Source organism: Sturnira hondurensis, unplaced genomic scaffold (genome assembly GCF_014824575.4).
Source record: "Sturnira hondurensis isolate 20B ecotype Veracruz unplaced genomic scaffold, ASM1482457v3 Scaffold0022566, whole genome shotgun sequence".
Lineage (NCBI taxonomy): Eukaryota > Metazoa > Chordata > Mammalia > Chiroptera > Phyllostomidae > Sturnira > Sturnira hondurensis.
The window spans coordinates 19765765-19787402 of NW_028095197.1; the positions used below are offsets into that span (position 1 = coordinate 19765765).

General features: G+C 38.9%; 1 protein-coding gene across 1 annotated transcript in view; it reads left to right on the top strand.

Moving 5' to 3' along the window:
* HSDL2 (hydroxysteroid dehydrogenase like 2) overlaps window positions 1-21638 on the top strand; it is a 59683-nt gene extending 38045 nt beyond the window's left edge. Inside the window, exons 9-11 of the mRNA XM_037035719.1 lie at window positions 1538-1687; window positions 6548-6676; window positions 21195-21638. Of these exons, the coding sequence (XP_036891614.1) occupies window positions 1538-1687; window positions 6548-6676; window positions 21195-21307 (392 nt within the window). The 3' untranslated portion in view covers window positions 21308-21638. The remainder of the gene's footprint in view (window positions 1-1537; window positions 1688-6547; window positions 6677-21194) is intronic.

Here is a 21638-nt window from a genome sequence, read left to right on the forward strand (position 1 = left end):
GAAGGAAGATGTACATGAACTGAACTCATTTAAATTCCAAATTTAAATAATAAGAACCACTCATTGATCACATATATTTAATTTGTTTTTCAACAAATGTTTATTGGGCACATACTGTGTGCCAAACCCTGTACTACATACTTTTTGTTCATTGTCTCATTAGTACATATGTCCCCACAGGACAGGTATTATTCTCATCTTACATCTGAGATCACATAGGTGTCAGGTGGCAGGGCCAAGATTTAATTTCATCTTTCTTCAGTTCCAAAGCCCATACCCTTAAGCAGTAAAGTTAAATTTCTTTCCTAACTCCTGAATACTTTAAGGCCTTTAAATTAGCATATCCCTCCCCCAGTAATTCAATTTATTAATTTATATTGAGGAGTTGCCATTCTATGAACTAACTGTGTGGGTGCCTATTCTCTATTCTCTCCCTTGGGCATTACTCCACAGGGAGCAGAGTCACAGTCAGCAGGCTGTCTCGTGTTGTTCAATGGCCATGACCTTTCTTCCTAGACTCTGACAGCAGATCATATGTTTGCCTTCGTGAAATTTAGTATTTGTCTTTTTTGTGTTTTTTTCTTACATTTTTATATTTATTTAGTGTGAAGTCAGGAGAGGCTATGTCAAGGCTGCTAGCTATGGTATTTGTGTGTTTTTTTAAGTAATTGAAATGATCTAAATGTGTCCTTCCCATTAAAGCTTACATAGCTGTAGTCTATTGGCTATTATCTCCAATTCAGCTCCACTGATTGATTACACAGGAGGCATCGAATGATGACACAGTCAATACCCCCATCTTTCTGACTCTGGCGTCTTCTTATTTGATTTTAGAACTCACAGTGGATGATGAAGGAATGATTAGTTATCACCCCTAAAGCTCCAATAGTTTGTTTAGGTCCATTTATTATAAACACTGTATAGTTTAGTAGTGGTTTGCTTTTCTTAAGCCTAATCTGAGAATCAGCCTTTTGCTTAGAGAATATAAACAATTTACATTTCTAATCATAATTGACATGTTTGGTTGTTATTCCATTAGTTCGATTTATGCTTTTAGATACCACTGAATATATTTAAAGTCATTTTGGTCAAACAGGTTTAATTAATTGGTAGCCAGTCTATTCTGTCAATTAATTCTATGTGTGGCCTTATTTGCCTAGGCCACAGGTGTCAAACACAAGGCTTGCAGGCCGAATCTGGCTCTCTACCTTGTTTTATCCGGCCTGGCACCTTGCTTCTACCCAGAGACAGCACCGAGCTCCTTGCCCCTAGTTAAGGAGTAGTGACATTGATACAGTTTTTATCCTGTATCAATACAGTTTTTATCCTTCCTGGTTTTACTTCCTTTTTTGCCCTTCGAACCCAGGGTCCACTGGTTCAGTCTCTCTCCTGTTTATATCCTAACCTTCTGGACCTTTTGTGCTAAAATTACATTTGGCCCTTTGAAGGCAACTGTGAAGCTGATGTGGTTCTTGGTGAAAATGAGTTTGACACCCCTCGCCTAGGCTTTAAAGCCATCTTCATCAATATTTTACAGGTGCTGCTCCCCAACTGAAAGAAGAAAAGCCACAGTCACCATCAAAACCACGTTCTGAAGCTGTGGAAGAAACCTTTAGAGTTGTTAAGAACTCTCTCAGTGATGACATTGTTAAAGCCACTCAAGCAATCTATAAGTTTGAGCTCTCAGGTGAGGATTACTCCTGGTGATCTGAGTCTTTTATGAAAGTAGGATATTTCCCTTAGAAGAAAATCAGCCTCCAGTTATAATCACCTGGCTAGTTGGCTGTATGCTGAATCCTTACCCTAGAATGTAGACATTTCAGAATAACAAATAGCTACTGGTTTGTATTTTTAAGTTAAGATCAGTACTTAAGGACACATATAAAGTTGCATTACAGATAATTCCAGTGTAACAGGCAGTATAGTATAGTAATTTATCATCCACCATGGACACTTTACCATTTTTATCTTTGAGATTTTTCCAGTTGGTCTGAATGTAGTCAGCTTTTTAAAATACCTCAATATTCTTTTTTTAAAAGATTTTATTCATTTATCTTTAGAGGGGAAGGAGAGAGGGAGAGAAATATTATGGTTGCCTCTTGTGTGTCCCCCACTTGGAACTGGCCTACAACCCAGGCACGTGCCCTGACTGGAAATCCAACCGTGATATTTTGGTTCACAGGCCCACGCACAATCCACTGAGCTACACCAGCCAGGGCTCAATATTCTTAATATAGCATTAACACACGTTAATGACAGTTTTAAGAACTGGCTACCTCATTCCCATTGTAGGAAGACTTTAACATTATTAGTTCTTTTATCCTTTGTCTCCTCTTTTTTTGATAATCTTAACCTATCTGCACCTTCCGGTTTTTACTTCCTTTTTTGCCCTTCGAACCCAGGGTCCATTGGTTCAGTCTCTCTCCTGTCTATATCCTAACCTTCTGGACCTTTTGTGCTCCTGTCACCACCTGCCAAAACCCTAGTCCTGGCTGAATCACACTATCTGGCTGACCCACAGTTGTACCCAGCATGCTAAATCTTGCTAGAGAAATGGGGAAAAAATCACACCACTGTACCAGTAAAAGTCCATCACTGCCCCTGTATGGAGTCTGAGCAGCACCTCAGAATTCTTGCTTCTGTGACCAGCTTGCTGCCTTAGTTTCCTCAGTTACTGTTTTAAACCCCAGTGCTCCTCCGATCTCCCATCTCTCCCTTCACTGCTTCCCTACCAGAGTCCGCGGGTAACCCCACCTCCTCTTTCACAGGGATAATACAAACCTACAGAAAATAGTTTCTGCTTCCTTTCATCTGAAATTAATTAACCACGGTAGGCTCATCCTCTGTGGATGATGCTAAAGTGCAGAATTTGAGTCAGCAGGTAGGTCTGAGGTGGGGTCCGAATTCTGCATTTCCAACAGGGATGACAGGGCTGAGGTCCCTGGAGCACACTTTTTTCCCCTTCCCTATCAATAACAATTTTTTTAAAGTATATTTTATTAATTATGCTATTACAGTTTTCCCAATTTTTCCTTTTTATCCCCCCCATCCCACACCTTCAGCCCTCCAGCATTCCCCCGCCTTAGTTCATGTCCATGGGTTGTACATATAAGCTCTTTGAATTCTCTGATTCCTATACTGTTCTTAACCTCTCCCCATCTATTTTATGCCTACCAATTATGCTTCTTATTCCCTGTACCTCTTCTCCCTTTTCTTCCCCTGTCTCTCCCCGCTGAAAACCCTCCATGTGATGCCCATGTCTTTGATTCTGTTCCTGTACTAGTTGTTTGCTTAGTTTTTGTTTTTGTTGTTTTTCTTTGCTTTTCTTTAGGCTCAGTTAGTAGTTGTGAGTTTGTTGTCAGTCTGTTGTTCATAGTTTTTTATTTTCTATTTCATAGGTAAGTCCCTTTAACATTTCATATACTAAGGGCTTGGTGATGATGAACTCCTTTAACTTGACCTTGTCTGGGAAGCACTTTATCTGCCCTTCCATTCTAAATGAAAGCTTTGCTGGATAGAGTCATCTTGGATGTAGGTCCTTGCCTTACATGACTTCAAATACTTCTTTCCCTCTCCTTCTTGCCTGTAAGGTACCTTTTGAGAAATCAGTTGATAGTCTATGACACTCCATGGAGCATACTTCGAGTAATAACGTTCTAGACTCCATTTCCTCTGGCCTCTTCAGGGACTTTGCAGTATTAATTATGCACTCTCTTTCACCTGTTCATCCTGCAGCTTCCTTCCCAGAGGTATTTTAACATGTTCAGTCTATTCTGTGTTTTAAACAGACACAGCAAAACACAATAAGCCAAAATGATTTTCACCTACAATTCACTCTGCTCTGGTATTATTTTTCTCCATTCCACTGAATCTGTTTTCACTAAGGTCCTTGGTGGCTTCTGTGTCACCAGTGGACATTTATCATTCTGGTCACACTCTGCAGCGCTTGATGCTTTTGGCCACTCCTTCTGGAAATGCTCCCTTTCCTTGGCCTCTTTGACAGTAGCTTTCCCTGCTTTCCTTCTCTGACTAGAATTGTGCCTGGGTCAGAGGCTTCTCCTGTGTCCTTCAAGGATGTCCTTCAGGTCACTGTCTTAGCACTCTACAGACTTTCGCCAGGAAACTCCAACCCCTCACATGACTTCAGTGACCATGTGAAGTGGTTACTTATGTATCTCTATTTCTAGCCTAGTCAGACTTTATTTAACGGATCCACTTGACTGTTACAATTGGAAAACGTCCAAAGCCAACTCACCATCCCCAATAGCTGCCTTTGGCACTACCTGTTAAATCTACTCTTGTTTACTAGTCCTCTCTCAGTAAACAGTACACCAATGTCTACAGTTCCCCATGCCCAAAACTAGTAAATCATTCCCATGCACCTTCTCCACTTTTTCCTCTTCACATTCAGTCAGGTACCTAGTCCTAATGGGTCCTGCTTTGAGATGATTTCTCAAATATGCCCACTTTTCTCTATCCCCACTGCTGTGATCCTGATCTAGGCATATACCCTTAATTCCTGAATTACCCAACACCAACCATCCTAACCATCCTTTCTTTCCATCGCATCCTTTTTAACCCTCTTCAGTATGTTCTTTACGCTGCAGTTAGCGTGATCTGTTTAAAATACAAGCCTGTATCTCCTTCCGCAGCATCTCTCTTAGAGTGAAGTGCGTGAGTACACTGCCCACTGCGCTCATCTGACTGCTTCACGGGCCTGTCATGCGCACTCTTTCTACCTTCTGGTCCTATGCATTTTTTTCAATTCTTTATTTAGCTAATTTGTACTTAACTTTTATTTTTATTTTATTTTTTAATATATTTTATTGATTATGCCATTACAGTTGTTCTATTCCCCCCTTCATTCCCCTCCACCCTGCACACCCCCTCCCCCATCATTCCCCCCTTTAGTTTATGACCACGTGTCTCAAGTTCTTTAGCTTCTACATTTACCATACTATTCTTGCCCTCCCCCTACCTATTTTCTACCTACCTTCTATGCTACTTATTCTCTGTACCTTCTCCCCCCTTCTCCTCCTCCCACTCCCCCATTGCTAACCTTCCATGTGATCTCCATTTCTGTGGCTTTGCTCCTGATCTAGCTGTCTGCTTAGTTTGCTTTTGTTTTAGGTGTGGTTGTTAATAACTGTGAGTTTGCTATCCTTTCGCTGTTCATATTTTTTATCTTCTTTTTCTAAGATAAGTCCCTTTAACATTTCATATAATAAGGGCTTAGTGATGATGAACTCCTTGAACTTGACCTTATCTGAGAAGCACTTTATCTGACCTTCCATTCTACATGAAATCTTTGCTGGATAGAGCAATCTTGGATGTAGGTCTTTGGATTTCATGACTTGGAATACTTCTTTCCAGCCCCTTCTTGCCTGTAAGGTCTCTTTTGAGAAATCTGCTGACAGTCTGATGGGCACTCCTTTGTAGGTGACTGTCCCCTTATTTCCTGCTGCTTCTAGAATTCTCTCCTTCATTTTAATCTTGGCTAATGTAATTATGATATGCCTTGGTGTGTTCCTTCTTGGGTCCAACTTCTTTGGGACTCTCTGAGTTTCCTGGATTTTCTGGAAGTCTATTTCCTTTGCCAGACTGGGGAAGTTCTCCTTTATTATTTGTGCAAATAAGTTTTCCACTGTTCCTCTTCCCCTTCTGGTACCCCTATAATTCGGATGTTGGAATGTTTAAAGATGTCCTGGAGGTTCCTAAGCCTCTCCTCATTTTTTTGAATTCTCGTTTCTTCCTTCTTTTCTGTTTGCTTGTTTCTTTCTTCCTTCTGGACCACTCCCTTGATTTGAGTCCCAGGTTTCTTTCCATCACTATTGGTTTCCTGTGCATTTCCCTTCATTTCCATCAGTTTAGCCTTCATATTTTCCTCTAATTTGTGGCTAAAATCAACCAATTCTGTGAGCATCCTGATCACCAGTGTTTTGAACTGTGCATCTGAAAGTCTGGCTATTTCTTGGTCACTTAGAATTATAGGCTCTGGGGCTTTGAGCTGTTCTTGAGTCATAATGTTTGGTCTGTTCATACCTATTATGCTTGAGGGGCGGAGCCTTAGGTGCTTGTCAGGGCTGGGCAACCCCGTCGCTGGATTGTGACTCGGTCTGGCTGAGTGGTTTGTTGTTGTTGGACTTCTGTACAGTTCAATTTTCACTGTTTTGGCTGCCTTTTTGTTTCTAAAACTTTGCTGTCTTTAAATTTAGTTGTGGGAGGGGGCACAGTGTTTCCACCTACACCTCCATCTTGGCCGGAAGTCTATGTACTTAAATTTCAAATCTCATCTTCAGTTGGGATTTTCCTGTATCACCCTCCGATTCCTGTTTTGTAAGAGCCATGTTATTGCAGAGTCTTTGGAGCCTAGCCCAGTGCCCGGGACATAATAAGTGCTTAATAAATATTTGCTGAAATTGGTATAGGCCTGGGGATTTTAGCCTGGGAAACAGCAGTATGTAAAATTACTCTAATTGTTGCAGTTACAAAGTTTAAGAAGAGGCCTTCTTGGGCATATATTTATCTATCTTTACCTTCTGTGTAGGTGAGGATGGTGGAACGTGGTTTCTGGATCTTAAAAACAAGAGTGGGAATGCCGGATATGGAGAGCCACCTGTTCAGGCAGATGTGGTGATGAATATGTCTACTGAAGATTTTGTAAAAATGTTTTCAGGTGAGTTTTCATTTTCATTAATTTATTAATACATCAACAAACAAGTGTTGGTGAGGGTGTAGAGAGAACAGAACCCTTATGCATTGTTTGTGGGATTGCTTTTCACTATGGAAAACAGTATGGAAGTTTTTTAAAAAATGAAAACAAATTTTAAGGATGCAACAGAAAGCTTGATCCTGCATCTTGTTGTATCCTTAACCAAGATAATCTTTTGTATAATTTTATGCCCTGCTCATGTACGTCTAACTGTGTCCCCCCCACATTTTATGGTAATTTAAAAAAATTTTTCTACTCTTAGAACACTACTCCAAGTGGTAAGTTAATTAGCATATGTATTTATTAGAAGCAGCATTAGCATTATATCATTCTAATCTAAGGATTCTTTTATTTAATGAATTGTAAATGTTATCGACTCTTTGTTCTCTTTTAATCTTCATAAATTGAAGATCACAGTGTATTCTGTGTGCTGTAGGTCTTTCCAGTTCTAATTCAGAATGCTAATAGCTTACCTACTATCTGAGCTGATCTGTGTATAATGTTACTAAAGGTCTTGTCAACTTTCCTTTTTTTATAGTGTTAAATATTCACTGTGTAAAAATTAAAAAATATACAAGAAAAAATAAAATAAGTACAATTATTCTTTATCTACTGAGAGATGACTATCAGTTGATTTCAGGTTACAGTCATATATATTTTTGTGAATGTATAAATATATGTGCTTATAAAAACAGTGTTAGCCCTGGCTGGTATGGCTCAGTGGATCAAGCACCAGCCTGTGAACCAAAGGGTTGCTGGTTCGGTTCCCAGTCAGGACACATACCTGGGTTATGGGTCAGGTTCCCATTAGGAGGGGTGCGAGAGGCAACCACACATTGATGTTTCTCTTTTTCCTTCTTTACCCCTCTCAAAAAAATTATATAAATAAAATCTTTAACAAAAAGAAATAATCTTGCTTTAAAGAAAACAAAACAAAACAGTGTTACAGCATTACTACTGTTTGATAATCTTTTTTCATTTAATACATTGTAACATCTTTCAATGTTGATGAATAGTTATCTCTTTAATTATTTTCAATAGTTTTAGTGTTTCAGTGACTTTTTAAATAAAGCTTAAACAGTGTTTTCAACATAACAGATGCTTAATAAATTTATGGTAAAGTTAAATCATACAAATATGTAATTTTTTAACTTAATGACCATTTAAAATAAAAATTTGTCAACTTCTACACAGAAATAACAGTAATTATGGTGAATATATTTAAGTGATTACTGAGTAAAGCAGTACTCAAAAGAGTGCTGTGAGCCAAAATATTTTCTTCATTTTATAAACATGGAGACCAAGGTGTTGATAAATTAAACCCAAGGTCATATAGTGAGTAGTAAATGTTAGAGCTAGGACGTGAATCCAAGCCCAAGCTTGTGCTCTTTCAATCATGATACTATTCCGCCTTTCAGAGGTACAAAAATCAAGTTCTTTTTTTAAAAAAAAGATTTATTTATTTATTTATCTTTAGAGCGGAAGGGAAGGAGAGAGAAGGAGAGAAATATCAATGTATGGTTGCCTCTCGTAGGTCCCCTGCTGGGAACTGGCCTGCAACCCAGACATGTGCCCTGACTGGGAATCAAACCATGATCGTGTGGTTTGCAGGCCTGAGCTCAATCCACTGAGCTACATCAGCCAGGGCTCAAGTTATTTCTTTAATTTATATTTTATATAAGTAGCATAAATGTGTACTAATGGGCTTTTCATTTATTTATTTCTGTGAACGTGCTTTCTGTTTCCTGGATTGACTAGGAGAGATTAGTCAGTTAAACAAGTAATTTTAAAAAGTATATTTTTAAGGTGTATTTTATAGCAATAGTTTAGATTGGGAGTGTGTTTGCTTTTGCTTCTTTTTTCCTTTTGTTCTTACTTCATCTACTTTTTTTTGAATGGGCACAATTTAGACTTTATAATCCTAGGCATTCTCCTTTAAGAACCCATAGCCATTTCTATGACCTAATTTACATAGTGGATACATTATAAATATAAAAAATTGAAGCAACTAGTGGCCAAATAATCAGAACCTCTCCTTTTTGCCAGTAGAGGCCACTGTATGGTAAAGCATTATGATAGAAAGAAAATTCGTTAAACAAAATTACCTGATTAATATATTGACAGAATGGATTCTGTATAGAATACTGTGCTTACTAGTTTTTTAAGGTTATTTTTATTTTTTTAATTTTTATTGTTTATGCTATTACAATTGTTCCCACTTTGTTTTTGTTGTTCCACTTATTTGTGCATTTATTGATTGATTCTTGTATGTGTCCTGAGTGGGGATCAAACCTGCAACCTTAGCGTACTGGGGACTATATTTTAACTATATTTTAACTGAGTACCTAGCCAGGGCTATGTATTGATTTTTGTATCCTGGGAATTACCAAGTGAAGACATTTAGGCCAGGGATTTTTGTGGAAAATGTTTTTAATTACTAATTCAATTTATTGTTATAATTAATGGCTTTTATTTTTTAAGCAGCTTTATTGAGATATAATTCACATACCATACAATTCACTCATTTAAAGAATGCAATTCAATAGTAGTTAGCATGTTCACAGATACCTGCAACCATCATCAAAATTGCTTTTAGAAACTTTTTATTACCTCAAAAAAATCCCACCCCGTGCCCATTGGCTATTAGCCCCATATCCCCCACCCACCTGTCCCTAATCCTGAGCAACTTCTAATCTACTTTCTGTCTCTGTAGATTTCCCTGTTCTGGACTTGCATATGAACAGAACCATACAATATGTGCCTGACTTCTTTCAGCATGTTTCTGCTTCATGTTTTCAAGTTTCATTGTTTTTTTTGTTTTTTTTTAAGATTTTATCTGTTTTTTTAGAGAGAGGATGGGAGGAAGAGAGGGAGGGAAACATCCATCGATGTGCAAGAGAAACATCGATTGGTTGCCTCTTGCATGCCCCCAAACAGGATCCTGGCCGGCAACCCAGGTGTGTGCCCTAACTGTGAATCCAGCCAGCGACCTTTCAGTTCACAGGCCAACCCACTGAGTCACAGCAGCCAGAGCTCAAGTTTCATTATTGATGTAGTACTTCATTCCCCTTTTTAAAAATAAGGACATGAAATTCATGTAACATAGATTAAAACATCTTAAAGTATACAGTTTAGTGCCATTTAATTTACTGCATTTAGAGTTCTATCAAACCACCAGAAATCTTTAGTTTCAGAACTTTTCATCACCCCAGAGCACCCCGAACCATTTAAGTAACACTCCCCCTTTCAGCCTCCATCATCTCCTTGGCAACAACTAGTATGCTTTCTTTTTGTCTGTGGATTTGCCAGTTGTGGAAAGTTTATATAAATGAAATCATACAATAGTGATTCTTTTGTGTGACTCCTTTTACTTAGCATAATGTTTTCAAGGTTAATCCAAATTATAGCACATGTCAATATTTCATTTCTCTTTATGACTTAATGCTATTTCATCATATGGACATACTATAGTTTATTCATTCACCTTGACAGATTTGGGTTGTTTGGCTGTTATGAATAATGTCGCCATAAACATTTGTATACAAGTTTCTGTGTGGGTGTATATTTTCATTTGTCTGGTATTGCTGGGTCATATGGTAGATCTAGGTTTATCTCTTTGAAGGATTATTAAACTGTTTTCTGTGGCAGTTGCACCACCTTTATTCCTACTAGCAATGTGTGAGGGTTTCTATTTTTCTGTATCCTCACCCTCACTAAGACTTGTTATTTTTTAGGGTTTTTTTTTATAGCATTTCCCTAATGATTAATGATGTTATCATATTTTCATGTGCTATTGGTCATGTATATAATTCTCCAATATCCATATTTCTCCATATAAGCAATAAGCAATAAAATCTTTGAAGAAAAGTCCATTCAGATCCTTTGCCTGTTTTAATTGAGATTTCTTTTAGTTTTAAGAATTCTTCATATATTGCAGATATAAAGAAGGTATGCAACATGATGATTATATATCTTATTGGGTATAGAATTTGGAAAAAAGAAAAAATATGTTCACCCATTTTCTGTGGGTTTGTCTTTTCACTTTTTTGATGATATATTTTGAAACACAAAAGGTTTTAATTTTGATGAAGACCAATTTATCTGTTTTTTTATTGTTCTTGTCATTGCTTGTGCCTCTGCTATCACATCTAAAAATCCTTTGTCAAATCCAAGTTTTGATGATTTTCCCTTATGTTCTAACAGTGTTTAGTTTAAGCTATTAATATCAGGCCTCTGACCTATTTTGAGTTAATGTTGTATATCAAGTAAGGTAGGGATCCACCTTCATTTTTTTGCATGTAAATATCCAATTGTCCCAGTACCATTTGTTGAATAAGTTATTCTTTCTCCATTAAATGGTGTTGGAAACCTTACATTAAATGCAGTTGACCATAGATGGGTAGGTTTAGTTAAACCCATAAGTGTATGGGTCAAGTTAAACATAGAATTACCATAGTGTTACTGGACAGGGACTGGCCTGGAGCGGGTTTGTCTCAGGTCAGTGTGAAGTGTGTGAGTTCTTGACTTCTTGTAGGAAAGATTTCACAACACAAGTCCAGGTGATTTTGAAAGTATGTTTATTAAAGCTGCGGATAGTGAAAGTTAGGAAGGACTTGGGGTAGAAGAAGCAACAGGATAGAGAGAGCCTAGGTGGTGCTCTGCCTCGGCTGTCTAAAAATGTTACAGGAAAGACGTGAGCCATGGTGGGGCTTGCTTTTAGCTTTGTCTGGGAAGTAAGAGAAAAGGGGGGCTTGGAGAGAGGATCAGAGGAAAAGCCTGGGGAGAGCTGCTGCCTACTGCTCCCTGGCTGCAGGTCTCATGGGGACACTTAGAGTTTAGGAGGAAGTAAAAAGTTCGTCCCTGAGAAGGGGCACAATCATACTCTAGACTACAGCGAGCTGTCACCTGTCTTTGTCTTAAGTGTTACTATCTTTCTTCTGCAGGTGAGAATCTTAGGGGAGGGTTTCAGCAGAATATTCATTAGTTTTCCAAGTCTGTTTTTAATATGCTGGTGTATCAAAATGAGTGTATGGGAGGAGACAATCATTTGGTCAGCTATACTGTTTTACTTTTATCTTGGGTTTGCCTGGCTTTTAGTGGAGGAGTTTTTGTTTTTTGTTCCTCTAACTTCATTTGTCCTTGGGTTTAGCTGGCACAAATGGCATTAATTGGGTCTCTGTTCTCTGTTGCTCAGATAAGGGAGATTTAAGCAATGTATTATCTGGTTAAGGAGGAGAGGTATGAACTATCTGCTCTCAAGTGTCCTTGGTTGAGGGACGATAGGTCTTATGATTCAGTAGGGGTAAATCGTTCGGATTGTTTGGCCTTGTTTAATTTTCTTGTCTGTTTTCTTATTCCATTTGCCCAGGAATTTTCCCAGCTTTTTCCTATCCTGTCATAATAGAGCCAGTATTTCCACTCCTAGATACATACTCAGAAGAATTGAAAATAGATACTCAAGCCCTGGCTGGCATAGCTCAGTGGATTGAGCGCAGGCCTGCGAACCGGACGATCGCGGTTCGATTCCCAGTCAGGGCACATGCCTGGGTTGCAGGCCGGTTCCTTGCAGGCTAACTACCAGCAGGGGACGCACAAAAGGCAACCATACATTGATGTTTCTCTCCCTCTCTCCTTCCCCTCTAAAGGTAAATAAATAAATAAAGTAAAAAAAAAAAAAGAAAATAGATACTCAAATAAATGTATACTTATTTTCATAGCACTGTGCACAGTACCAAAAGGTAGAAACAACTCACCAACAGATGAATGTATAAACAAATTATTATATACAAATTATTATTTATTATATAAAATGAAATATTTTTTAGCAATAAACTTTAATGATACAACATGGATAAATCTTGAAAACCTGTTAAGTGAAAGAAGCCAGACAGAAAACATCACATGTTGTATGAATCCATTTATATAAAAAACCAGAATAGGTAAATCCATAGAAAGCTGATTGGTAGTTGCTAGGGCCCGGAGGGAGGGGAAACTGGTGATGCGTAATGGGCACAGGGCTTCCCTGTGGGTAATGAAGTGCTCGGGGACTAGGCAGAGATGGGAGTCGTGCAACATTGTGACTGTACTTAAATGCTACTGAATTGTTCACTTTAAAATGGTTAATTTTATGGCATGTAAACATCATCTCAATTTTTAAAAAATATATACCTTGAATAAGTGTTTTGGCTTTTCCCCTGCCATTCCCTAGAGGTAATCTGTCTCCAGGTCTTTTTGTTATTTCTATTTAACCACACATTCTCAATGTTTTCATATTTCTCAGTTATATTTATAGTACTTATATTCTATAGACGCACTAAAGACTGATAGGTAAGATTTAAGTACTTTCATAGTACCTTGCTTCTGCTTCACTTCCCCCTCGTTTAGCCCCCCAGTATACTGTATTTGCTGTGTATAATGTGCACCCATGTTTTTGGCCCAAACTTTCAGGGGAAAAAAATCTATTGTTTTAATTTTTAAATTCAATTATTTACATTTAGAAACAATACTGATTATTGCATTCCAGGGTGTTATTTTGCATATGGATATTGCTATTGCTTTCTCGAGTTACATTTTTTAAAAGATTTTGTTTATTTGCTCTTAAAGGGAGGGGAAAGAAGGGAGAAAGAGAGAGAGAGAAACATCCATGTGTGGTTGCCTCTTGCATATCCCCTCTGGGGACCTGCCCTGCAACCCAGGCATGTGCCTGACTGAGAATCAAACCGGCAACCCTTTGGTTCGTAGCTCCTCCTCCTGGAGAGTCAGCAGACTGGTGCCTTATCTAAGATTCCATCAACCTGGCTAACACTGTTTGGAGATAGTGTTTGACCCTCCTTGGAGATCCCCAGAGACTCCACCCCACCCAATTTATTGGCCCACCCAAGCTGCTTTTCCATATGAATGGCTCATGTTCCCCAACTTCCTAAATCCTCTCAAACCAGCAGCAGCTAGCCTCAGTGAGCCCCAGGCTCTGAACTAGCAGCATAGATTCACAGTTTGGGTTAGCCTGGAATCTCCATGCCCTGCACAAGTAGCAGCCATCTCAGATTGCTTTATAACTCAGGCTGGTCCCAGGCAAAACACAGGTGAAGGCTGATCTTGGCCTCCACTACCCAGGAAACCCCAGGGCCAGCACAGCCAGGAGACCACATCAGAGTACCACCACCCTGCCCCTGCATAGCCGATCTTCCATGGAGGGCAGAGATTGGTAGTAAGGGGTCAAAGCCAAATTTTGCAGCTGACTGGCCTGGCTAAATCCCTCCCGTTGATCTGCCAACAGCAACCATGGCTCAACTACAAGAGGAAGGTACACTCAGCCCACAAGAAGGGTGCACCTTGAGTACCCAGCTTGGGTGATGGGAGGCTGTGCCACTGAACCCTTCAGGACACCTACTACACTGGGCTACACTACCAAGACACAGAGTCAAAGCAGCTCTACCTAATACATAGATACAAACACAGGGAGGCTGCCAGAAGGAGGAGACAAAGAAACATGGCCCAAATGAAAGAACAGATCAGAACTCCAGAAAAAGAGCTAAATGAAGTGGAGAAAGCAATCTCTCAGATGCAGAGTTCAAAACACTGGCCATAAGGATGCTCAAGGAACTTACCAAGGACCTAAACAGCATAAAAAACATCTGTCAGAAACAAAGGATACAGTAATTGAAATAAAGAACAATTGACAGGGAAACAACAGTAGAGTGGGTGAAGGCAAGGATCAGATCAATGATTGGGAACATAAACAAGCACAAAACAACCAATTAGAACAACAAGAAGAAAAGAGAATCCAAAAAATTGAGGATAGTGTAAGCAGCCTGTAGGACAACTTTAAGCAATCCAACATTCACTTTATATGGGTGTCAGAAGAGAAAGAGCAAGAAATTGGAAACCTATTTTAAAAAATAATAAAAGAAAACTTCCTTTAGTGAAAAAAATAGATATGCAAATCCAGGAAGCACAGAGTCCCAAACAAGATGGACATAAAGAGACCCAACCCCCAAGACACATCACAATTAAAATGACAAAGGTTAAAGATAAAGAGATGAGAGGGGTGTGAGAATGGATAAAAGGTGAGGGGATTAAGAAGTACAAATAGGTGGCTGCAGAACAGCCATGGGGTTGTAAAGTACAGTGTAGGAGAGAGGAGCCAAAGACCTTATACACTTGACCCATGGGCATGAAAAGGGTGGGGAGATTGCCTGAGGGAGTGGTAAGTGCTGTGGGGGGTGGGGGGGTGGGCAAGGGGAAAAATCAGGACAACTGTAATAGCATAATCAATAAGATATAATTGAAAAACATTTATATAGATATAGGATTAGTACTACCCATGTATAATGCACATCCTTATTTTTCCCTAAAAAATTTGGGCAAGAAAAGTGTGTGTTATACATGGCAAAATAAGGTAGTTATTTTAGAATTTTTGTTTAAATCAATACTTGATTTAAACATAATTATGATGCTGGCATAGTTTGCTGCTGAGTCAAATAGTATACTATTATTATTTCCCCTCAGAACTTTTATTTTTCCTGGATATTAATAATTGCCTCATTTTTCCTCATTAGTTATAGGTATAAAGAAACAGAGCAAAATCTCCCTGTACTCTCCTCACAACATTTTCATGCAGTTTATCATTCTGCCAAATGTGTCAAATTGCCTGTCAGTCTACTGTTTTTCCTGGATCCCTCTATCTTGTTACAATCAGGTATCTCATTATACTAGCCTGCTACACAGCTGTGATCCTAGAAATTTCTTCCACTTTCCCCTGCATTGAATCTCCTGTTTCTGTATCCCATGTCTTCTCTCTGTGTTACATCCTCATTTTGGCCGCACACATTCTCCAGTATCTTCATGAGAAAGGATACAAAAGAGGTAATTTTACTTGTAGTCTACCAGCACATTGAATATTTGGTGGGTGGGGATTTCTGGGTTGAAATTAACTTTCTCTCAGAAATTTGAATGCATTGCTCCTTCTTTTGGATTACAACTGAGAATTTGATACTATTCTTCTTATTCTTTTGTATCTACCCCTCTCCTTTCTGAAAGCTTCAGAATCAAAATGATCTCTTTCTCTGTAGTGTTCTGAAATTTCACAATGACACAAGGTGGTGTGGTCTTTTTTCCTTTCATTTTCCTGGGTATTGGATGGGACTCCTGGGAATGTATCTTACATTTTTTGTTTTTGTTTTTTTGGTAGTACTCTTGGTTTTCTCAGTTCTCACTTTTAGGAGAAAACATAGATCTCTGATTTAATCATATTATTTTTTAGGAGATTGATTCACTTTATTTCTTTTCTATTACTTTTTTAATAGTAAAGAAATAGCTTATTTGAAAAGATTATTGGGGTGAGGGCTAGAGAGATGCTTTTGCAATAGTGGGAAACTGTTGCAACAGAGAGACTGAATGAGTGCTGTGAACAGGGATCCGCAAGCCTCTCCTTTCTGTTGTATTTTAATATTGTCTATCAAATTGTTGTTTCCAAGAGCTCATTTCTGTTTTCTCATTCTTCTTCTCTTATGTTCCCCTTCTTCCTCCTCAGTCTGCCCGATTCCATTTCCCTTGTTTGACTCCTTCTCCCTCCTCCTCTTCTTTGTCTCCCTTCCCCACCCCTTCTTATCCTGTTCTCCTTTTCTCCCTCTTTCCTGTGCTTCTCCTCTTCTTCCTTTCTCCTCCTGCATCCTGTTCATGATACATTGGTGTCACATATTCTCTTATCAATGAGGACATGACTTAATGGAATTTATTTGTTTGTTTTTCATATACTTTGTTTCAGTTTTCTCTGCTGCATTCAGTTTCCTCCAAATTGCTTTTGTCTCTTTTTGTTTGTTTGTTTCGTCTCCATTTGATGTCTATTCATCTTTATAAGTGAGGCTCAATAGAGCTGATTGGGAGCTGTGTATCCTGAGTACACTGGTGGGCTTGTGGGTGGGTAGGTTTTACTGTAGATATAAGAGCAGGGAACCAGTTTTTTGGCTGGAGGACACCCCAATGTTAGTGTTTCTCAGGTTTTGCTGGGGCTGTTCTGTTCCTTCAAAGAATAAAGATCTTTCAGTATCTTCCACATAAATAAAAAATTACCCTTTATTACTTATAAATTTAGATATTTTAATTATATTTTATTGATTATGCTATTACAGTTGTCCCATTTTTTCCCCATTGCTTCCCCAGCACCACACACACTCTCAGATGATCTCTGTACCATTGTTCATGTCCATGGGTCATATGTGTAAGTCCTGCAGCTACTCCGTTCCTGATACCGTACCCCATCTTTAACTACCTATTTGCATTTCTTAACCCCTTCACCTCTTCACCCAATCTCCTACACCACCCTCCCTCCCATCTGGCAACCATCAAAACGTTCTCGATTATCCATGATTCTGTCTCTATTCTTTTTTTTTTTTTTTTTTTTTTTTTTTAGTTTTTAGAGAGAGGCGAAAGGAGGGAGAAAGAGAGGGAGAGAAACATCAATGTGTGGTTGCCTCTCATGCACCCTGTACTGGGGACCTGGCCTGCAACCCAGGCATGTTGCCTGACTGGGAGTTGAACCAGCGACCCTCTGGTTCACAGGCCAACACTCAATCCATTGAGCCGCACCAGCCAGGGCTCTATTCTTATTTGCTTAATTTGTTTTCATATTCAATTATTCATAGATACGTTTATTGCCATTTTGTTGTTCATAGTTTTGATCCTCTTTTTCCTAAATAAGTCCCTTTAACATTTCATATAGCAATGGTTTGGTGATGATGAACTCCTTTACTTTGTTCTTGTAGGGAAGGTCTTTATCTGACCTTTGATTCTAAATGATAGCTTTTCTGAGTAGAGCAATCTTGGCTGTAGATAGCTTGTCATGACTTTGAATATTTCTTGCCAATCTCTTCTGGCCTGCAAAGTTTCTTTTGAGAAATCAGCTGAGAGTCTTACGGAAACTCCCTTGTAGGTAATTAACTGCTTTTCTCTTGCTGTTTTTAAGATTCTCTCTTTATCTTTAATCTTTGGCATTTTAATTTTGATGTGTTAAGGAGTGGGCCTCTTTGCATCCGTCTTGTTTGGGATTCTCTGTGCTTCCTGGACTTGCAAATCTATTTCCTTCACCACATTGGGGAAGTTTTCTTTAATTATTTTTTCAAATAGATATCCAATTATTTGCTCTTTCTTTTCTCCTGGTGCCACTATGATGCAAATGTTGGAATGCTTGAAGTTGTCCTACAGGCTACTTACACTGTACTGGGGTGAGGTATTGTTTTTTCTTCTTGTTCTAATTGGTTTTCTTTTGCTTCTTTATATTTCAAATCGTCTATTTGATTCACAGTTTCATCTACTCTACTGTTGTTTCCCTGTAAATTTTTCTTTATTTCAATTACTTTGTCCTTCATTTCTGACCAGATCTTTTTTATGCTGTTGAGGTCCACACTAAGTTCCTTGAGCATCCTTATAACCAGGATTTAGAACTACACTTCTTTTTTTTTTGAAAAGATTTTATTTGTTTATTTATCTTTAGAGGGGAAGGAGAGAGGGAGAGAAACATCAATGTATGGTTGCCTTTTGTGCGTCCCCTGCTGGTAGGTAGCCTGCAAGGAACCGGCCTGCAACCCGGGCATGTGCCCTGACTGGGAATTGAACCGCGATCGTCTGGTTCGCAGGCCCGCGCTCAATCCACTGAGCTACCCCAGCCAGGGCTAGAACTATACTTCTGATAGGTTGCTTATCTCCATTTCATTTAGTTCTTTCTTTGGAGTTTTGATCTGTCCTTTTATTTGGGCCATGTTTCTTTGTCTCCTTGTCTTGGCAGCCTCCCTGTGTTTGTTTCTGTGTATAAGGTAGAGCTGCTGCACTCTCTGTCTTGGTAGCATGGCCTAACGTAGTAGGTGTCCTGAAGGGTCCAGTGGCAGTCTCCCCTATCACCCAGGCTGGGTACTTGAGTTGCACTCTTTGTTTGGGCTGAGTATCCCCTCCTCTTGTAGTTGAGCCTTGATTGCTGTTGGCAGATCCATGGGAAGGATTTTCCCCGGGCCAGTCAGCTGCAACGACTGGCTATGACCACCAACCACCATGTGCGGGTTAAGAGGAACTGCTTGGGACTCCAGTGGTTTCTTCCACCAACTCAATCTCCAGTGGTTTTTGCAGCCAGGAGTTATGGGGACTTATCTTCCTGTCACTGGAGCCTTGGGCTGGGGTGGCCTGTTGTGGGGCTAGGACTCCTTGCTCTTGACATACCCCTCCCGAATTTTTATCCACATGTGGGTGTGGGACCATCCCATTTCACATCTCCCCTCCTAGCAGTCTGGATGGATGTGGCTTCTTTAATTCCATAGTTGTTGGACTTCCATTTAACTTGATTTCTGGCTGATGGTTTTTCTGTTGTTGAGTTGTAATTTGGGTGTGGTTCTGTGAAGAGGCTAGCTATGCGGTGTTTACCTATGGTGCCATCTTAACGTGAAGCCTCTTGAATTGAAGTATTTTAACATCACATTTCCTTGGACTAGTGCACAGCTCAGTTTATTCAGTATAATGCAGAATTGGACTTGATCCTTCCTATTTGTAACCAGTCTACAAGGGGTGACCAAAAACCCTGGAATTATCTTCTGGAGTACTGGCCTCCTCTTGTACAGGCTTTCCCCACTAGGTCAGTGTTTAGGAACCCACTGTTATCAGTGTACAGCTGTCATTGTTGTAGGAGGCTGCGTTCAGGGTCAGTGAATTTTTTTGAGGATTCTTTCAACATATTTGCCCATTTCACAATGGGCAAGCACACCTGCCCACACTGCATTGCATGTTCAGGAGTTTTTGCTAAAAAGATTTTATTTATTTATTTATTTATTTATTTATTTATTTATTTATTTATTTATTTTTAGAGAGGGGAAGGAAGGAAAAAAGAAAGGGAAAGAAACATCACCTGCTGTACAACCCAGGCATGTGCTCTGACTGGGGAATTGAACCAGCAACCCTCTGGTTCACAGACCAGTGCTCAATCCACTGAGCCAAACCAGCCAGGGTCATGATGTTCAGCAGATGCTGACCAAAAACAGCATGACCCCCAAACTCCCTATTCACTTGATCTTTCCCCAAGTGACTTTTTTTTTGTTTCTCTGGATGAAAAAGTCTTCAAAGGGAATCGTTTTGCTGATGTGGAAGAGGTGAAACAAAAATGGCAGAAGCACTAAAAGGCATCAAAATCAATGAGTTCTAAAACTGTTTTGAGCAGTGGAAAAAACATCTCAATGGGTGTGTTGCATCAAATAGAGTACTTCAAAGGTGACTGAATTTTAAAATGTAAGAATACACAATTTTTTATAAATTCCAGTTTTTTGTGACCCCCCTCGTATAAATGTTTTGCTACAACTCCTATACAGAGCAATTTAAAGGTGTTTATTATTTCAGTATATACACAATATAGTAACCCACAGATTTTTTTGACAAACAGCCTGCATATGGCCCAGTGAAAGTTTACTAATGCACCAGATACATATTGTGCCCTTTGGAGATATGACCTGTATATAAATTGGCATAATATACCTCAGGTAACTATAAATGAGAATCAGACACACCTGGCTTTGAATTGTGGCATGATCATATACAAGCTGTGTGACCTTCAGAAAGTCAAAATCCTTTTCGAGTCTCAGTTTCCTCATTAATCATTTTGTGTGTCAGACTCTGTGCTAACACTGGTATCAGAGCTGCACATAAAAATAAAGTTTCTTGCCTTGGTGGAGCTTCTATTTATTATTTGTTGTAATTAGCCGTAATGTTGTTTTAATGTTCGCATTTTACGTCCTTGTACTTCTCTGGTTAAAATAATGCAAACAGCCTTGGCTGGTGTGGCTCAGTGGTTTGAGCACCATTTGCAAACCAAAGGGTTACTGGTTTTATTCCCCATCAGGGCACATGCCTGGGTTGCAGGCTAGGTCCCCAGTAGCAGGTAAACAAGAGGCAACCACACACTGATGTTTCTTTCCCTGTCTTTCTTTCTCCCTTCCACTCTCTCTAAAAATAAATAAATAAAATAAAATATTTTTAAAAATAACACTAACATACTTTTGTGTCCATACCAGTGCTTTTAATGATCATTTCTTAATATTATATGCATTTAGATTTGTTTTGAAAAATCTAAACTTGAAATGTTAAAAACTTAATGAACTATAATATATTGGAACATTAACTAAAACAGTGTTTGTTTACCTCAATTCATTTGAGGGCCATGTATTCTTAAGAGTACTTTAACAAGTATATAAATGTTGCATCTTCAGCTTTTTGCTATAATCTTTTGCTGATTGTTGTTTTTACATTATCTCTCATATGATAAGATACCGTTACCATTTAAGTCTATGAATTGCGATTCCCAGGATACTTATTTAAAAATGCTGTAATAGAAATTTCTGTGTTTCACAGATGTATAGAACTCCAGGAGATCCTTTTTGTAATGTATGTTCTTGAAGCAGTGTGTCCCCACGGGCACTAATAGCTGCTTTCGTCTGTCGATTTCCCATTGCAGGGGCACTGAAGCCAACAATGGCGTTCATGTCGGGGAAGCTGAAGATTAAAGGAAACATGGCGCTGGCCATCAAACTGGAGAAGCTCATGAATCAGATGCATGCCAAGCTGTGAAGGAAAAGGAAAAATAGGTCGATCTCCAAGGTCAAAAAGTAAAAAGGCTCAACAGTTGAAATCTAATGTTTGTTTGATTCCCTGTTGTATTGTACGGATATGAAATTTTATTCTGGAAAAAAGAGAATTTATGTATTTGTAATACTTGAAATTATAATTAAAACAGCTAGCTAATCAAACATAAGCTTCATTAAATAAAATTCAAAGACATTTTGCTTTTTATGTTTTGTGAGTTTTGCCCTCTAAGCGCTGTAAACCATTTGCCTTATTATTCTAGAAAAAGTATTATGAGCAACCAAGCAGGGTCACACAGTAAAGTAACATTAGCTCT